This window comes from Dipodomys ordii, unplaced genomic scaffold (assembly GCF_000151885.1).
Source record: "Dipodomys ordii isolate 6190 unplaced genomic scaffold, Dord_2.0 Scaffold135, whole genome shotgun sequence".
NCBI lineage: Eukaryota > Metazoa > Chordata > Mammalia > Rodentia > Heteromyidae > Dipodomys > Dipodomys ordii.
The window spans coordinates 2,092,175-2,112,480 of record NW_012267351.1 but is presented as its reverse complement, the minus strand read 5'-3'; the positions used below and the strand labels follow the sequence as shown (position 1 = coordinate 2,112,480).

Genomic DNA, 20,306 nt, shown 5'->3' with positions numbered 1-20,306 from the left:
TATCCAAACACTGAATATATTCTAGGGAACTACATACCTTCCTTACCTATTTATTATCTTTCTTCTCTGGCAGGATCTAGGAGGGTGTTGGCTACCTAAAATTTGTAATAAAGGGAATTTTGCTTCCATTTGTCACTAAGGTACACTAACTCCAAAAGAGCATATAGCACGTGGTGAACAATCATTTGTTCTGTGATTGAATACACCAATAAATGTAGGATCAAGTTGAACATCAATATGGTAGACTAGTATTTCATCTCACTGCTAGCAAGGAAAGCTGGGAGGCTGGATTGGGAGGATTGTGGTTCGTGGCCAGCTCAGGCAGAAATGTTTTTGAGACTTCTTCCCAACAGGTGGTGTACACCTGTTATTCTACCTACACTAAGAATCCTAAAACAGGCAGATTGTGGCTCAGGCTAGTGCCTGGGCAGGAAGCCATTTTCTCAGAAATAACTAGTACAAAAAGGGCTTAAGAGATGTGTCCTAGCAAGTATAAGATCCTGAGATCAAACTGAAAAAAAAAGTCTATATAACACAGACTATTTAATGACACAATCATTTCAAGTAATACTCATAAACACCTATCGAGAACTGAAGAAAATTTTGTAGTTCAGTAAAATAGAGTAGACACATCAATGGTCACTGCCTGCTCTGAGGAATTCTCTGCATTTATCTTTGATCAGTCATAGGAATAAGAGAATTCTAGGCAAAACAAAGTAAATATTAATACCCCCCTTTTTTGTAGTGTCATTCATAGATAAAAGAGTATCTATGGTATCGTTAAGAAATGGATGGCCCCCTACATTTCCTAAATACTAGAAATTGGCTACTTCTCTTCTAAATTTTTTCCATCTTTGATACAATTGATACTTACACATCTTGAAATTCTTCTAGAGTTTTTTGTGGTGTAAACACATTTAACAAACTAATTATCTGAAAAGAGAAAATTAAATATACTTCAGTATACCAAATGACTCTACTGGATTACAAAAATTTAGCTGAATATTAAAATGTATTAAAACAAAAAAATCACATAACAGTACAACTCAATTATTATTATTATTATGGCTGTTATCAAAACATTCTATTTGATGGCATTTGAGAAATGTCAAACATCAACTGAAAACAAGATGTACTTTTAGTCAAGTTCCTCTTATGTGTCCCTAGTAACTTAAAACTTAAGTACTGTTAGAAAATGTACTGTACTGTACGAGTTTCTAAAATATTTTGAAATATGAAGACTAAACTTGTGGTTTGGCATTATATACTTCCTTTTGAGGAAAGGCTTAAAGAGCTGACCCCACTGTCACCCCCTTATGAGTCACACTGCTTTAAACATACATCCTCAATCATCTCAAATGACCAAGAGAGAGATGAATTGTTCAATCTATACAATTGGGATTATTGGTTAGTGAAAGAGAAAAAAAAAAACCTGCATCTATTCTTCAATCTTCAAACCAAAATCAACTAAAAATTGAACAAAGATTTAATCCTAAAACTACAAAAACATTATAATATGGATAAATGGTTATGGTATCCTAGTATAGAAAAATCATTTCAGCCGGGTGCCAGTGGCTCATGTCTATAATCCTACCTACTCAAGAGGCAGAGATCTGAGGATTGTGATTCAAAGCCAGTCCAGGCAGGAAAAATCCATGACACTCTTATCTCTAATTAATTATTTTTTTTAAAAAATATTAAGTGAAGCTGTGACTCAAGTGGTAGAGCAATAGATATGAGAAAAACATAAAATTAAACACCTCAGGGACAGGACCGAGGTCCTGAGTTCAAGCCCCAGGACTGGGACATACACACCTCAGGGATAGTCCCCAGGTCCTGAGTTCAAGCCCCAGGACCAACACACACACACACACACACACACACACACACACACACACACAAAACCAGGCTTGGAGGTATGATTCAAGTGGAAAAGTACCACCTAATAAACAAAGCTGAACAAACATGAGGGCTTGGGTTCAAACCCTAGTAGTGTCAAAAAATGTAAACACATATTGGAGAAACTAAAGCCAACTCAAACCACAGATTCAAAACAATAAACCAAACTTTTATATCTAATATCTCTATACCAGAAAGAGCCATAAAAAGTTAAAACATCTAATCTTCCATATTAATCTTAAATATTTAATCTTGAATATCATTGATATCTAAAATATTAATCTTAAGTATTCTTAAAAAAGACAAAAATAAAAGAGGTTTTAGCTGGGCGCCAATGGCTCACACCTATAATCCTGGCTACTCAGTAGGTTGAGATTTGAGGATCAGGGATCAAAGCCAGCCCAGGCAAGGAAAGTCCATGAGACTCTTATTTCTAATAAACCACTCAGAAAACCTGGAAGAGGGGCTGTGGTTCAAGTGGTAGAGTGCTTGCCTTGAGCTGAAGAGTTGAGGGACGGTGCCCAGGCCCAGAGTTCAAGCCCCACAACTGACCAAAAAAAAAAGGTTTTAAGTTGACCTCTCAAACCTCTTCCAAATTCACATTTTATGATGTCCCCATAGGGAAAGGTTATCAAATTAACACTCAGAAGATCACTAGTAAGACATGCAGTGGTAGTGCTAGCCTTGAGTGGAAGAGCTGAGCGGCAGTGCCCAGGCCCAGATTTCAAGCCCCAGGACCACCCCCTCCCACTCCCTTACTCCTCCTCACCCTCCCCCACCTCCGCCCCCCCCCCCAAAATCTATAGGTAGATAAAATGTTTTTTTTCTTTTCTGTTTTTTGTCAGTCATGGGGCTTGAACTCTGGGCCTGGGCACCATCCCTAAGCTCTTCAGCTCAAGGCTAGTGCTCTACCACTTGAGCCACAGCGCCACTTCCAGTTTTCTGGTGATTTATTGGAGATAAAAGTCTCACGGACTTTCCTGCCGGGGCTGGCTTTGAACCGTGATCCTCAGATCTCACCCCCCTGATTAGCTAGGATTACAGGTGTGAGTCACCGGTACCCAGTCTTAACCTAGGTCTGAACTCAGCCCATCTCCCAAAGAACTTGAAGGTTATCACATGGCTGAGAGTATCAAGGCCTATGGAGGAAACACAGACATAACTTACATTTTTATGATTGACACATTTTAAGAGGACAAGTTCACGGTAAGCTCTCTTTGCATGCGTTTGATTCTGAAAAGGACGGCTTAGTTTCTTGACTGCAACATTTATTCCAAGAACTGTATCAAAAGCAGCACTATAATTAGGAAATAGAAGTAAATAATTGATTAGGATGGCTTTAATAAACATAGCAATGGAGAACACAACATTCAACATATCATCTTTTAAAATGAGTGAACAAATCAGGAAAGATGTTCTGCTTGTTTCCCATCACGGTAGAAGTGCATATGAAGAGGAGTGAATAGGAGCTGGCTAGGACTGCAGAAGCAATTTAGTCCTCTGCAGATGCAGGGGTGACCTTTCATCCACAGTTTGGGTGGCATTCCACAATTCTTTGCACATGGAATTTTCACTTGAGAAGATGAAATTATTTTAAGATTACTATGTTCAAAACCAGGTAATATTTTCTTTTTTATTTTGGGGTATGTGTGTGTGTGTATGTGTGTGCCCACGGACCAGTTCTGGGGCTTGGGCTGGGTGCTGTCGAGTGCTCTACCACTTGATTCACAGTTCTACTTCTGGTTTCTTTCTCATTAATTTGACATATAAGTCTTCCCTTTCCAGCCTTGTGCTTGGCTTACAGCTGGGGTATCATCACTTGAGCCATGCCCTCAGTTCTGGCTTTTGCTGGCCTAGACTGGCTCCAAGTTGTGATGCTCAGCCTCTTGAGTAGCTAGGATTATAGGTGTGAGCCACTGACACCCAGCAGAGCTAGGTAATTTAAGCAGAGCCAGGTAGTTTAATACAGAGAATGTAAGGCCAAGAAATTAAATCCTCAGTTCAAATAGGTCAAGATAATGAACAATAATTGTAACTTGACTTACAGAATTATAACCTCTTTGCACAACTATAGTACTTAACAATAAAATTTAAAAAATAATTATCACTGATTACATGTAAGTACATTTTGGAATTATCAGAGTAACAAAGTAAAAAGTTAAACTCATGGAAAGAATGCAAGAAATCTAAGTTTTGATTGATTGTGTTTTTCCCAGACAAAAGAATCTAAAAAGAAAACATAAGCCAAAAATCTCATGGTAAATACCCAAGATACAAAAAAATCTCTGATGTAAGCAATAGCTATATATAAAATGCTGCTGGAAATACCTCTTCCCACTAGTAAGAATAGAACCTACAGCCTGTGTTTCCTGCATCCCAAGTTCTCTGAGATTTAGTGTTCATTTCCCTCCAGAAATTAAGCATGGAAAATAGTTGCCTAACTACCACCATTCAAGTTCCAAATTAGCACTAAATAGCTTAGTGTTATTTCCTTTGACTACTCATCAGGAGTTCAAAGGTACCAAAGACCATGTGAGACACTAGGTGGAGCTTTTAAACTGCTTCTGTGTATTTATTTTATTAATTTATAACACTGTGTATACTTGCTCTTTTCTGTTAATAATGCTTCAGGGCCAAACAACTCCTAATTTAACTAAATCTATTTTAAGTTGAAGGTTGTTTATTGTAGCATTTGGTTAAGGATTATTAGAAACATCATTTTAATTCAGTTCATATGTACATTTACACATATGTAAATTCCTTAGCCATCTGTAGATGGAAAATCAACTTGGAAAATAAATAACTTGTGTACAATACACATGTGTATTTGCTTCTCCGACTCAAGAATCTGAAAACATATATTTTTCTGGTCTCAAAAACCCATACATTTTTCTGGTCAAAGTTTCAGTTACACAGGAGTTATGGGTAAGTTCAAGAGCTCAACTATTTAATACAGTATCCATAGTTAAAAACAATGTATTGTTTTCTCAAAAACTGCTCAACAACAGATTTTAAGTGTTCTCACCACAGAAAACATGTTTGTGAGGTAGTACGCATGTAAATTAGATCAATTTATTCTACTACATATACATGTTTTAAACATGTACATGATAAAAACATGTACTTTCTATTCTTTAAAAAGTTATAAAAATGATTCAAAGGGTCCAATTCTATGCATCTGAATAGACACAGGCTTCTCTAACTCCTAGTTCCAACTTCAAAAGCAATGACCAATTATTCATGGTCACTTTGTAATCTCTCTTAAACCAAAAAGCATATATTTTATCCTGATTTTATTCATTTATCTACTTATTCCATAGTAAGAGAATTAAACTACTTATTTGAGATTCCCCCATGCTTGCCAGTTTTGTTCTTGTGTTATTTTTAGGTTTTCCTTTGTAACTTTAAATAGCATGCCTAAACTTACTCCACCAACTTTCAAAGGAATCTCTTGACCCACCCCCACAGTAGGTAAAGTGAGACCAGTATATTCTATCCCTGTTCTTTCTCTTTATTCTCTCATTTCCTCTAAACTTGTGGCTTAAATGGTGAAGCTTGCCAACACATGTTTCTTATGTACATATTAAGTCTCTTGTGTTCTTTAGGATGTGTCTAAAAATTGAACACCATAATATTGCATGTATATATACATATATATATATGTATACATACACATATATGCTTTCATTTTCCAAAGACCACTCACACCAAAAAATGGTTTCTAGAATCAAGGAGAAATGGGCTTTATTTTCTTACATTCTATCAGTCACTAAAACATTAGGTCCTTTGAAACTTCTTTCATATTTAGATCATGGCTTTTTCTATCTTACCCCACCACAAGTTTCTAATAAACTTTTTCTTATTATTAGAGAAGAAAAATGCCTCTTTTGAAGTGTTACCATCAGTACTTGTTAATTTCTTGCTCATAGTATTTATTGTTTAGAATCTCTTCTGTCTGGGGACATTTTCTTGGAGGGTCTGCAGCCTGACACTATATAAGCCTGCTCTAATCCCTAGGATTTCTTTCACAGGCCTTCACTGTGTCTTTTATTATATGTTCTTGTTTGGTCTTCCTTGTTGGAATACATCTTTAAGAACTATTTGCTACCCCCACCCCTGAAAAAGCACATGGAAGATAAATGATCATACTCTGCCATCATCCTTGATAGTTGGAACTAAAAATCAATTTTCTCACAAAACTTTTAAGTCCATTACTTTGCTGGATTTCAGCATGTCTTTTTTCTTTCTTTCTTTCCTGTCTTTTCTTTCTTTTTTTTTGTGCTGGTACTGGGGCTTGAATTCAGGGTTTTCACTTTCATTCAACTTTGTCACTCAAGGCTGGTGCTCTACTACTTGAGCCATGCCTTAACTAGCAGCTTTTGCTGGTTAACTGGAGATAAGAGTCTCCTGATTTGTCTGCTGCCTGAGCTGGCTGCAAACTGAGATTCTCAGGTGTCAATTTCCCAAGCTGCTAGGATTATAAGTCAGCCATTCCTTTGCTTTGGGCTCCTCAGCTCAATGACTTATCACAGTCATGTCTGTCGGTGTCTGAAAAGTCCCTTGAGACCCCTTCCAATTACTATCCCTCCTGTTCACCAAAGGTAATAACTACTTCTGACTATTACCATTTCTTAAATTTTACTAGTACTTGGGTTTAAACTCAGATCCTCACACTTGCTTGGCTTGCTAGGTTGGCTGGCACTCTACCACTCGAGCCATACCTACAGCTCTAACTTGTCTGATAATCACTTCCTTGCCTTGACCAGCCGAACAGGTTTATTTTATTTTGTTTTGCCAGTCCTGGGGCTTGAATTCAGGGTCTGGGCACTGTCCCTGAGCTTCTTTTGCTCAAGACTAGCACTCTACCACTTGAGTCACAGTGCCACTTCTGGTCTTTTCTGTGTATGTGATATGGAGGAATTGAACCCAGGTCTTCATGCATTCTCCCACTAAGCCACATTCCCAGCCTCTAAACACGAATTTTTAACCACCTCTTTCCTCCACTCTTCCCCAGTAGCTTCTAGGAAAAGATAATTATGAGTGAAAAAGAATACTGGATTTGGGAATCTCAGAACTAGACCTGTGAGGAATTAGATTCTACCAAAAACCTCAAGGAGCTTGGGAACAGATTTTTCCCCAGAGGCTCCAAAGAAAAGTCTAGCCCAGCTAACATCTTGACTTTAGTCTTCAATGGGATGCTGAGCAGAAAATATCATCTTACAGTTCAGGATGAAGAAGTCTATGGATACTATGGGGCTAAAACCAAGAGGCTGGCGGAACTATACCACTCCTGGAGGGTCTAGGAGGAGAATCTATTCCCCTGTCCTTTCTGGTTTTGAGGCTTCACTCCTGGCTCTGTATCACTCCACACTCTCTGTTATCACACTTCCTGCTCTTACCATGAACCTCTGGTCTTCTTTCTGTAAGAACACTTTCTCAGTGATGTTGCACCCACTGTGCTGGGTAGCCTTCCCCTCCCCCCAGATCATTAATTTAATTAAACCCACAAATTTTCTTTTGTCATGTAACATTCACAGCATCCAAGAATTAGGATATGGACGCCCATACACTGTTTTGGTCCATTACGCTCTCCTAGAGACTCACTGATGGATGATTTTTAAAGAATAAAAAGTAAAGTCAATTAATAATAAAATGGTAATATTTTAATAAGCAATTACAAAAAATCCAATTCCTATTGTTGAGGTAGTAGCTAACCTATTGCTAAGTTTCTTTTAGCAAAAGTACTCTTTGTTTTACTTAAACAGGAATATGCCATTAGCAGATTAGACAGGATGGATACAAAAGAAAACAAGGGAACAAGAAGACAAAACCACGTCTAAAGTGTTTACTTTCCCAAGTGAGAACCTAAGCTAGGAGGATACCATGAAACTGAAGGTCAATTATAGCTAAAAAATTAAAACATTTCTTAAATGTCATAGTTGTTCTATCAAAATAAATACAGTGAATTGAGACATTCAAATAAGGCACTTAATAAATACTTAATTACTCATTATTGCTAAGATTTTTAAATAGAAATTAGCCTAGAGTCCTGATCATACCAAAAATGATCAATAGTTCAAAGGCATAGACAAGCTTTACCTCAGGAAAAGCAGTAAGGTCTCCAGAGACCAATAGATGGAACCTAACACCCTGTGAGATAGGGAGAAGTCCAATGAGGCTGAGTTCTTAACAGTACCATTAATACAGTGAGGATTACAGCAGAGTTCGCAGTAATTGGGTAATATTCACCATTTATATTACTTCTAATCTTCAAAAACAAGTGAATGGCCAATTAGGATAAAGGAAGCCCATATTTAAAATGGCAGCCTATCTACAGCTATAAAATGAATTCCTCCAGACCACTGATATTGTTACTTCTCATTTCTTCTTCCCTTCCTCTTCCCTCCTTTCTTCACCTCTGTCTTTTTCTCTTTCTGGCTCTGTCTCTCTCATCAAATTATGTGTGCTAAGTTACCATCTAAGAAAGAGATTATAAATCAAAAGAATGTTTTATCATTCAAAATCTTTATTAACATCAAAGTTTCCAAATCTGGACCATCGACTGACTTTAAATTTTAACTTGGTGCAAGGGATTTATGTACAATAAATTCAAAATCTGTACTGCTTCAAGATCTGAAACTTTCTGAGCACTGACAGAACTTTTGGATTAGGGATGCTCCATCAGTAATGTCTATAAAATATTCCAAAATCTAAAAATTAAAATAAAAATCAGAAACCCAGAAATATTTTTGTCCCCAAGCATTTCAGATAAGGGATATTCTGCCTGTACCAAGTTAGCATGCTATCATTTGGAAGTTAAGACTATCACTATTTTGGATAAAAACTGGGTTTTCTTTCCAATCACTTCTCACTCGCTAGGTGAGTGAATTGTAAACTTCTCAATCATATGCCTCTGCAACAGAGGATAAAACTGAATTTCATAAATTCTGTAATTTTAGGATTACATAAAAAAAAACCCACTGATTAAGATTCTCTAAATTCAGCCTCTTTACACGCACACATAACCCACAGCCACAACACCCAATAATGTACTTATACCTTCAACCTTCTCTGCCTACTAGCTATAAACAGATTCTTGGCTTTATTACAGGTTCTTTTAGAGATAAAGAGAATCCTGTTTTGTTTTTTTTGGGGGGTCCGGTCGTGGGGCCTGAACTCTGGGCCTGGGCGCTGTCCCTCAGCTCTTCAGCTCAAGGCGAGCGCTCTACCACTTGAGCCATAGCCCCACTTCCGGCTTTTTTTTTCTTTTTGTTTATGTGGTGCTGGGGAATCGAACCCAGGGCCTCAGGCATGCAAGGCAAGCGCTCTACCACTGAGCCACCTTCCCAGCCCGAGAATCCTGTTTTTATTGACTAAAAAGAAAAAAAAATCACTGAGAAAAATTAGGGATAAAATGCTTGAGAAGAGCTGGTAACTGTAGTCTAGAAAACAGGTGAAAACTTTACCTTTAGCTGGCAGTGATGTTGCAGCAGCTGACTGTCTTACCATGCAAGAGACTAAGGTTCAGGGTCAGACCAACGGTTCTGACGTCCTGGGCTGGACACATAGTTGAAGAGAGACACCAAGGAAGAGACGGCCAGCCCAACCCCTCACACAGCATCCCTTCCTGGTTAATCCATGGTGTGATAATGACACTGACTGGCCTCATCCTGCCAATGAATGGCAAGGCACGGCAATGATGGCGCCTAGAAATGAATAGGAGTGATTGGGAATAAAAGGGGGAGGGGAGGAAAAGGTGGCCATGATGAAGAAATGAATAAAACTCCAAATTTCTGTTATACCTCACTGTCATACCTAGTACTCTGCTATCATAATGACAGGGCAAATGAATAACAACAAAAAAAAACTGAAAAGAAAAGAAAAAAAAAGCAAAAGAAAATTGCTACCTATTTAAGTTTATGAAGCATTCTAAGGATTTGGATGTGTATCCTATCACCTGACTACATATAACTATAGCAAGACTTGATTCAGTTAGCTTTAATTTATTTTTTTCTAAGTTTTCAATGATTTAGTTTTACTTTTTCTTACAGTAAAAATTCAATCCACAGTAATGAAATAGCCTATACTTACCAAACAATTCCTTGGGCTCCAGAGCCAATTGGTTTCAATTGCTGGTAACGTTTCAGGACAGTGAAAGTTGAGTCTGCCACCTGCACGCTGTAAAACTGACTGTCACATTTACTGTCACTCATGATGTAGTGTCATACAGTATTCCGGGAGCCAGTATGTTGTCAAGTTCCTTAGATGAGAAACAGAAGGAACACACATCCTTACTGAATTATACATATACAGTTCACCAAACAGTATTTCAGGTTCATTGGAATGTAAGACAATGTGGCTCTAAGTCTGATCGAGTTCTGAACTTAAGCGAGGCCTCAAAGACTCCCAAAAGCCCCAAGCCATTTCAGTGGCTCAAGACTATTATTAAAGGAAAGAATCCTAAGGTCCTCCTGCTAGACCATATTTTAGGAATTTTAGATTAGAAAATAACCCCCTTCGGAGAAAATAATTCACATATTATTACTAGCCATGCTGAGACTATTACGTCGGTAAATGCTTCTCATCAGTTTGTTTCCTGTGGGACTAGTTTATAGACAGCTTAAGCAGGGATGGGGTATTATTTCAGAATGACCTCTTCTAGAGGCCTTGAAGATTTCCGCTAAGTCTAAAGATTCAGGTTAAAGTGATGAATCTGAAAGCAAGTTTCATAAGCCAAAGTGAAGGGCAGTTACAAGACTGGTGACATTGGTGTGTGCTCAGCATACCCTGAATGGGCCCTATTCATGAGAGTAGGCTGAAACTGGCCTGCAGCCCCTCTTATCCATACGCTCTGCTCTATTCTATAGTAAAAGATGCTAGAAAGCTTATTCACAAATGTGAGTATAAAGGAGTAGTGGCGGAAAGCAGTTTTTCTGTAGTTTAGGCAACAGGCTGATTCCCACTCAAAAACAAGAGTCTAGATGAAAGAAAGAAAACAAGCAAATATTTACTTGGTCCCCTGGTTGTTGTCCAGCAAGGTTTACTGAAAGTCTAGCAAGCTGTTGTTTTTTTTTAATAAAAAACTTAAAAGCCAACAATGGAATCATGCAGGTAAATATTCACAGTGTTTAAAAACACAGAATTAAAATTTTTTTACAGCGCCATCACATCCTGACTTTGTTCTACCACCTAATAATGAATGCCTACCAGATTAACTTTTCTGTAATGATGATTTATGTTTTGACACAATGATGCCCAACATGTCTTTTAAACATAGAAACAAGTTAGTAACAGCCTAAACAAAGACTTTTAGTCAAATGAGTAGTTTCTTCAATTGTCCATTGTGCCACTTTTTTTTTTCCCCTTGGGTTAGTTTAACCAGTCATTCCTGATGAGAGCCATTGGCACACCTGGCCAGGAAGTGCCCCCAGGGAAGAACTGTACCAGATGCCAAACAAACAGGACTGCACACACCAACCCCCACAGCAGGATGGGCAGTCACAACTCATGCTGGAGCAATCCAAGGCTTCAAGGAGCTAGAACACTGGCTGAGGCCATCCTGATAATGAGGAAGGCCTCAGAAGTTGCCCCAGGCCATTGTAGCCTAAGCTCCAGGAGGATGGGCACAGATCATTCTCACTCAGCATAGCATCTCTCAGTCCAAGGACAGGACAGGGAGGCCTGGTTTCTGGGACACTGATCTGACCCACACTCCCAACATTCCCCACAATGCTGGGACATTCTAGTGACATCTGAAAGGGTGTGTGTGTGTGTGTGATCTGACCCACACTCAATGCTGGGACATTCTAGTGACATCTGAAAGTGTGTGTGTGTGTGTGTGTGTGTGTGATCTGACCCACACTCCCAACATTCCCCACAATGCTGAGACATTCTAGTGACATCTGAAAGGGTGTGTGTGTGTGTGTGTGTGTGTGTGTGCGCGTGCGCACGCGCACACGTGTGCATGCGCACGCGCACACGCGCGCGCCAAACCTGGGGCTTGAACTCAGGGTCTGGACACTGTCCTGAGCTTCTTTTGCTCAAGGCTAGCACTCTACCACTTGAGCCACAGCACCACTGCCAGCTTTTTCTGTATATGTGGTACTGAGGAATCGAACCCAGAGCTTCATGCATGCTAGGCAAGCACTGTACCACTAAGCCACATTCCCAGCCCTGAAAGGGTATCTTTAAAATAAATAAATAAATAAAAGATTACAGATGGCGTGGGACGTCTGGCTTCGGAGCTGTTATCCTTCTTGTGATAGCCAGGAAAGAGCGAATAGAAAATGAGTGATGTTAAGAAAGGCAAGAAGATTTTTGTTCAGAAGTCTGCTCACTGCCACACCGTTGAAAAGGGAGGCAAGCACAGACTGGGCCTAATCTCCACCGTCTGTCTGGTGGGAAGACTGGTCAAGCAGCTGGATTCACTTACACAGATGCCAACAAGAACAAAGACATCACCTGGGGAGAGGATACACTGATGGAGTATTTGGAGAATCCCCAAAAGTACATCCCTGGAACAAAAATGATCTTCGCTGGCATTAAGAGAGAATGGGCAGATTTGATGGCGTATCTCAAAAAAGCTACAAATCAGTAATAGCCACTGCCTTATTTATTGCAAAACAAATGTCTCATGGCTTTTTACTGTGTACCATAATTCAATTGATCTCTAATATCAGATTTCAGATCATGTATGGCTGGCGGAATATTTTTGGGCAGTTCTGATTTAAGCCTGATTTAAGTCCTGATTTAGCCAGGTTTATGGCTAAGTAAACATGATTTTAAAAAAATACTGTCACTTTTTCCCCCTTTCTGTCATATGATTGGACTTACTAATGTTCAATTTTTCAGAAAGATAGGGAATAATACCATCTCCAAATCTGTTAAAGATTGGTTTTATATTCAGATTTATATAGCTAATTATGAGAACATCTTTACTGTCTCAGAATCAAGCAAAATTAACCTGTTAAAGGCAATGGCTGAAGATGAGGAACAATGTCTATATTTTTGGTCTTGACTATGCCAATTTAATTAGGATTCCCTTTCTCTGAAATCTGCCTTTTACTTATTCAAAGGCATTTTAGTGTGGCTTATGTATAAATGTCAAATGAATATTTAATACTTGTCACATTTTATAGTTGGTCTATAAGTATAGATGCTTTTAAAAGTGACTGTGACAGATACAATACGGACTTTATTTTTTAATTCTTTTTTTTTGGGGGGGGTCTGGTCGTGGGGCCTGAACTCTGGGCCTGGGCGCTGTCCCTTAGCTCTTCAGCTCAAGGCTAGCGCTCTACCAATTGAGCCACAGTGCCACTTCCGGCTTTTTTCTTTTTGCTTATGTGGTGCTGAGGAATCGAACCCAGGGCCTCATGGTTTCAAGGCGAGCCACCTTCCCAGCCCTATTTTTTAATTCTTTACTAAGACAAAGTTATAATTCAGGATTTTCTTCATGCAGCTGTTCAAAAACACAAAATTGTGGAACTACTGTGTGTGTGATTGATAGTGGTGCTTTTTGCCAACTTCTTAAGAGAAAAGGTTTCAGGTAGAGGGGTAATTTGTAAATTATGTGGCCATAAGACTTAAGATAATTAAAGATAAATATTACATGGGAAAAAAGATTACTTATTTATAGTTTGCAAGAGGCTAAACCAATTCAACTCAATATTTAGGGATTGCCTCTGTTCATGAAAGTGATAGTATTAGAGAGGATACTCCATGAATACATTGGAACCACTCTTGAAGTAGCATGTAACACTGTTTGGGTAGGTGTGAGGAATAAAAAAGTTACAGTGAGGGAAGGGCCATAACAAAAGCAAAAGGCAAAAACCACAAGAGATCCCACACATGTGGCTCCCTGGGCCTGGCAGCTCGGAAAAGCCATTCTAGCCTCCATTCTTGCTAACTTCCAAACTACTGAGCACACACTTTAAAAAGAGAGATCTATCCACATGAGCACCTATGCTCAAGTGTTCAGAGCAGCTTTATTTCTAACAGATCAAAATTGGACTCAACTCAAATGACCTCAATTGGCAAACAAACAGTTCAGTGGTGGCCTAGCTGAACTACTGAATACTTCCCAATACTGAAAAGAACTGATCCACACAGTAACTGTATGGATCTCAAGGGCATAACAATTAGCCTTCCATATTTGTGGGTTCTGCAAATTCTTATTGGTGGTATTATGGTTTAAGCTTTGTTAGGACCTTAGGGTCTTGCTTTCTGTCTGGGCCAACACTGTCTTCAATCCTCCAATTTACACTTCCTGAATAGTTGAGTTAGCAGGTGTGCACCACCTCACTTAGCATTTTTATTGGTTGATGGATATCTTGCAAACTTTTTGCCTTAAATTCCAAGCATTTTTATTGGTTGATGGATATCTTGCAAACTTTTTGCCTTAAATTCCAATCCTCCTGATCTTAGCCTAGAATAGGATTACAAGCATGAGCCACACTGTACTTGGTTAGTTATGCACTTTTCTTTCTTTTAATCAGTTGTGGGGGTTGGACTCTGGGCCTCAGGCACTGTCCCTGAGTGCTTCAGCACTCAAGGCAAGCACTCTACCACTTGAGCCACAGCGCCACTTCCAGTTTTCTGGTGTTTAACTGGACATAAGAGTCTCTTGGACTTTCCTGCCCAGGTTGGCTTTGAACCACAATCCTCAGATCTCAGCCTCTTGAGTCACTAGGATTACAGGTGTGAGCCACCATAAACAGAAAATATTCAGAAAGATCAGTTGATACTAAGTTAGAGAAACTTAAAGTTAGTAAATAGGAACAAGAAATTCTGGAGTGTTATTGCACAGTAGAGTAGCAAAGGAGATCAATAATACACTACACATTTCAAAAAGAAGATTTAAAAACCTTCCACCATAGAGAAATGATAAATTCTGGGAAATGTTTGACCTGGCTTAAACATTATACAACATATACCTGTATCAAACATTTGATACTTGATATGCATAATTTTTATGCTGTTATATATTAATTAAAATAACTAAAAAGAAAGCATTTGGGGAAAACTGCATCTTTAATTGAACATATGCAGTACAGACCTTTTGCTTGTCATTTTTCCCTACCTGTATAACAAAGTGATTACTATGTAGTATTTATATTGTACTAAGTATTAAAATGCATCCTAGGGGTGACTTAAAGTGCATGGAAGGGGGTTGTACAGATTATACTGTTTCATTTTATATAGGGGATTTGAACATCCATGGATTTTTTTTTTCTTTTGTACTGTCCTGGGGCTTGAACTCAGGGTCTGGGCACTGTCCCTAAACTTTTGTGCTCAAGGCTAGTGCTCTACCACTTGAGCCACAGCCTTCCTTCCTGATTTTTTTTTTGCTAGTAAATTGGAGATAAAAGTCTTATAAACTTTCTTGCCTGGGCTGGCTTTGAACTGTGATCCTGAAACCTCAGCCTTCTGAGTAACTAGAATTTCAGGTGTGAGCTACTCACACCTGGCATATATATGGATTTTAGAATCCATGGAAGTGGGGGGGGGAAGGAGGGACTCCTGTGAGGATTCTGAGGGGAAAAAAAAAATCCCATCTCAAGAGGTGACATGCTATGTAACTTCATATATATTCTTGAAACGACAAGATTATAGAGATGCAGAACAGATTAGTAATTCCAGGAATTACAAATGGTAGGTAGGCAAGGTAGGTTCAGTGGATATGATGGGATAACACACAGAGATATCTTTGGGCTGACAAGTAGCTCTGGATCTTGATTGTGGTGGTGGTGGTCATATGAATCTCTGTGATAAAATGTCAGGGAACTGTACACACACTGGGCCAATGCCAATTTCCTGGTTTTCACACTGTCCTATAGTTACATAAATATGCAATTGTTAGATGATTGGGTGAAAGGTAAGTGGGATTTTACAACTTCTTGTAGATGTATAATTTTGCATGATAAGAAATTTTTTTAAAGATAGGTTTAAAAAATACGCTGCAATGATACCATCTCTTAGTTTAATTCCTTTGACAGTGACTCTGACAGTAAGGTTCAAATCCTTAGTACAACATAGTAGATAGAGGGTTCTCTAGGCTCTTCATACCACCTGGGACAGCAGACATACCATGTCTTTACACACCTGCAGGCTTCTGCCCAAGCAGTTCCATCTAGCTGAAATGACTTCCACCAACCTTCAGCCTCCTTCAAAATTTAGTTCAAGCATTTGTTTCTCTTGCAGATTTCCCTTCATGCTCTTTAGCCTGTGCTGGGAATGACCCCTGTTTTTCAGGGATCATTTGGTCATTTGGACCTGTATTCTTGTTATTTATTTTGCATGGTAAGCCTACCTTCACTCTGTTCTGAGCTTCTTAAGGGCCAACAACATGTCTGACTTATTTCTCAATCCTCTACTAATCACATAGTAATTAGTAATTCAGTGTTTGCTGAAGGCAAAACTAAGTAGGAGAATAAATGTGATACAGCAGTGTGGAGCAGTGGTTAAAATCTGGACCCTGGGGTGGAAGTCCCAGAGGGCCAGCCACTGATCTGGGTGGTCTTAGGTGACTATTTTCATTTGTAAAACAGAGATGAACACAGAATCTCAGGGAGTCTCCAAAGAGGAGAGTGCAGCCCATCTGAGAAGGGTCTTGACACAAGGACATCCTGAATCTGACCAAGCTATGTCTATATCCAATTACTAGTTTTTGAGAAATGCAGAGAATAAAAACATTAACTTACTATGCAGAGATAGAATCAGTAAATCCCAACTAGGAAAATGCTACAGAACAACCCAATTCCTTCAACAAATAAACCACAAGGAAACAAAGAAATACAAGACATTAAGAGAAAGTGAACTGACAGATAAGCCAATCACAACAAATGAATCCTTATGTGGCTCTATACCTTCAAATAACTAAAGAAGCTGGCACCGGTGGCCTGGAATCCTAGCTACTCAGAAGGCTGAGATCTGAGGATCACAGTTCAAAGTGAGCCTGGGCAGGAAAATCTGTGAGACTCTTATCTTCAATAAGCCACCACAAACCGGGAAGTGGTGCGGTGGCTCAAGTAGAACGCTAGCCTTGAGCTGAAGAGCTGAGGGACAGCACCCAGGCCCACCCAGAGTTCAAGCCCCAAAACTGACAAAAAACAACCAAACAAAAACAACCAAAATAAAGAAACTAAATTTCATAAAACAAGTGAAAATTTGATACTGACTCCTCATTTGATGACATTCAGAAGCTATTGCCTCTACAAATTTAATATGTATATATACATATGTATAATGTATAAACTTCTAAATTTTTTTTGGGGGGGGTCAGTCATGAGGCTTGAACTCTGGGCCTGGGCACTGTCCCTGAGCTCTTTAGCTCAAGGATAGTGCTCTACTATTTGAACCACAGTGCTACTTCTGGTTTCCAGGTCGTTAACTGGAGATAAGAGTCTCATGGACTTTCCTGCCTGGACTGGCTTGGAACCTCGATCCTCAGATATCAGCCTGCTGGGTAGCTAGGATTACAGGCATGAGCCACTAGTACCTGGCTTCTAAAAGTTTTAATTAGCTATTGTTAGTGTATAAATATATTATACATATGTAGATATACTGAATAATGCATGAATAAAATCACATAGTAGAATTTGCTTGAAAATAATACAAGAAGAGAAAGTGTGAGTAAAGTGAGTAGAGTTAGAGATGAGACAAGATTATCCAAGGGTTAAGTGGTAGAGCGCTCGCCTTGAGCTGAAGAGCTGAGGAACAGCGCCCAGGCCCAGAGTTCAAGCCCCACGACCAACCAAAAAAAAAAAAAATAATAATTGTTCAAACTGGATACTATTCAACTTTTTGGGAATATTTCAGAAAGTTCCTATGTTAAACAAATAAAAGACTGATGTTGGAATTAATTCATACAAAGCCAAGTGAATTACTAAGAATTAATTTTTCTGAAAGGAATTATGTAAATTGGCACCATCCAAATCAAGTGTGAAAGGTAACAAAAAATAACCTACTGCCAAATCAGGTCTTAAGAAAAACATCAGGTTTGTTTTATCTTGTACAGCATGAAAACAATTGGTTTACTTACTATTAATTGCTTTGAAATTTTCTTCTTTTTGGAAAATTAAGATTTTCAACAAATCCAAGTGAATCCTCGAACACTTAAGTAAACACATCTTAATCTGTCAACAAATTATAAAGTCCTAATGCCTTGAGAATAAAATTCTCAGAAAAAAATCAAAGCTCTCTAGAGACTATGTAAAAAAAATTTTTTAACCCAACAGGAGTCTTCTGAAAAGAAAATAAAAATACTAAGTGGAGGAAAATGTTAAATAGATTAGCTGCTGTTCTCCCAGAATAAATTAAAAGTCAGACAAGAATACTGAGAGCTGAGGATCCAGGCAAGAATGCTGACCTGGGGGACATCTGGGTTCAAATTCCACTCACCAGCTGCTAGATATGAAGCAGACTGCTAAGATACTGTGAGTCTGTTTCTTCCTCTGTACATCAAGCAGTTACTCACAGGGCTCCAGCAACAAGCAAATGAGTACCTAGGCTGGTACCCAGGCCCTAGGCTACTTTTCCAGCTCCTCCTAATACCCTCCTACACTGCATGTCCTAGAGGTCAACAATCCTGCACCAAGCCCAGTGAAGTCTGCATTTGGCTTAGGGGAGCTTCGAAAAGTTTTAATTATCTCTTGTCAACATTTAAAATCAGAGAAGTCCAGATACAAACTGGGAGTTGTGATGTCTTTTAGAAAATTGTTGAGTGAAATTCTGATTCTCCAAGATTCCCATCAGTCCACAACTGCCGGGTTCCAAGGGCTTCACCCCACACTGAGGTCCTTCATTAGCTTTGCCCTTTCACCTCTCTGTGCCTCTCCCTGTTTGCCAAATTACTGGTCACCATTTAAGGCCCACCAGCACTGCCTGTCCTCTACTCCACATTTCCACCCAATGGGCCCTCCACTACCCCCAGTGTCATACCTTATCCTGTAACTGTCTGCATGCCTTCTCCACTGGGCTCCTGGGATCTCTGGGGGAAGGGACCCTGTTGCTATCTCCTTCTTGTCCCTGGGGCCCAGCAGAAAGCGTGACCTAGATAAATGCAGAATTCAGCTGATGTCTCCTGAATGTGGGAAAGAAGTAGGAGTGAGCTCTTGTAAAAATGTAAAATTTTTATCACAGCTTGTTCTGACAGTTACTAAGTAAAGGGGTCAAGGACATTAACATATTTCACAAAATGAGAATAAGCTTCCATCTGCTTACAAGTTTCACAAGTTAGAAGTCACTAACATAAAAGTGAAAGCAGAAACAGCAGGCGGGTAGGAAGGTTCTTTAGATCATTCACTGAACTGCTACTACTGAATACTTACTGTTTACTTCCTAAGGGGAGAAAGCAGGGCACCAATCAGACAACTACCTGTTTTCATAAAGCTACAGAAAATAAACAGGCAGACAAATAGAAGAGTTTCAAAGCAGAGTAAGTACGAGGAAAATGATACTAAAAAAATGAAATTACAGGATGCTGGTGGCACCCTATAATCCTAGCTACTCAGGAGACTGAAACCTAAAGATCCTGGTTTGAAGACCAAGCAGGAAAAGTCCACGAGACTCATATCTCCAATTAACCAGAAAAAGAAAAATCCAGAAGTGACTCAAGCAGTAGAGCACTAGCTTTGAGCAAAGAAAGCTAACGGACAGCATGGACAGCATGCCCAGGTGCTTCAGTTCAAGCCTCAGTACTGGCACAAAAATAAATAAGTAAATAAAATGCAATGACTAAGAGAAGAGAGAGAGTAACCAAAGCAGGTCTCATCAAAAATAGCCAGAGAAGGGTCAGAAAGTGTCATCTACGCCAAAATCCCAGAGACAACTTTAAAACACAGGAAATTATGACAGGTGAGGTGTGTGTGTGTGTGTGTGTGCGTGCGTGAAGGATAGTGGTGGAGGAGGTGGAGAACCCACTCTGGCTTTGCTGGGTACTGCCTTGTGCAATGACAAGACACTGAAGAGTGCAGAAAATCGGGGGTGGGGGGAGGCCCGAGGATGGATGAGGAAGGGGTTGGTTGCTACGACACATCAGCAAAGGACAGTATGCCGCCCAATTTTCCGCAGATGCGCCCTGGGCACCAGCTCTACAGGCCTGACAACATCCCTGTCCAAAAATAGTAGACATTTCCCCAGTTTCCCGAGGGGGAGGGGGATCAGAGACTTGGCCAAGGTCGCAGGCACCAGACCACCAGCCCTCCTCCCCAACCCCCGCCCCAGGGCGCCCCTGAGCATCCCGACCCGGTGGGGGAGCTGCGTGCCCCGCCACCGGCAAGGATGACGCCCCCAGATCCCACCTGCACCTCCGCCGGGCTCGGGTCAGAGCGCGCGCGCGCGAGGCCCCGCAGCTCCAGACGGCTGACAGCCCGGCCGGAGGGTGACTGCGGCATCCCAGGAGGACAGGG

At 39.8% G+C, this 20,306-nt stretch overlaps 1 protein-coding gene and 1 pseudogene across 4 annotated transcripts in view; one reads left to right on the top strand and one right to left on the bottom strand.

The window, feature by feature from the left end:
- Window positions 1–18,902, bottom strand: part of Mapk9 (mitogen-activated protein kinase 9) — a 37,015-nt gene extending 18,113 nt beyond the window's left edge. For all 4 annotated transcript variants that reach the window (XM_013030973.1, XM_013030970.1, XM_013030972.1 and 1 more), the window contains exons 1-4: window positions 18,838–18,902; window positions 9,991–10,159; window positions 3,067–3,196; window positions 875–933 (exon numbers count right to left, since the gene is read on the bottom strand). In XM_013030973.1, the coding sequence (XP_012886427.1) occupies window positions 875–933; window positions 3,067–3,196; window positions 9,991–10,112 (311 nt within the window). In that variant the 5' untranslated portion in view covers window positions 10,113–10,159; window positions 18,838–18,902. The remainder of the gene's footprint in view (window positions 1–874; window positions 934–3,066; window positions 3,197–9,990; window positions 10,160–18,837) is intronic.
- Window positions 12,186–12,496, top strand: LOC105996779 (annotated as a pseudogene).
- Window positions 18,903–20,306: the final 1,404 nt, after the last annotated feature.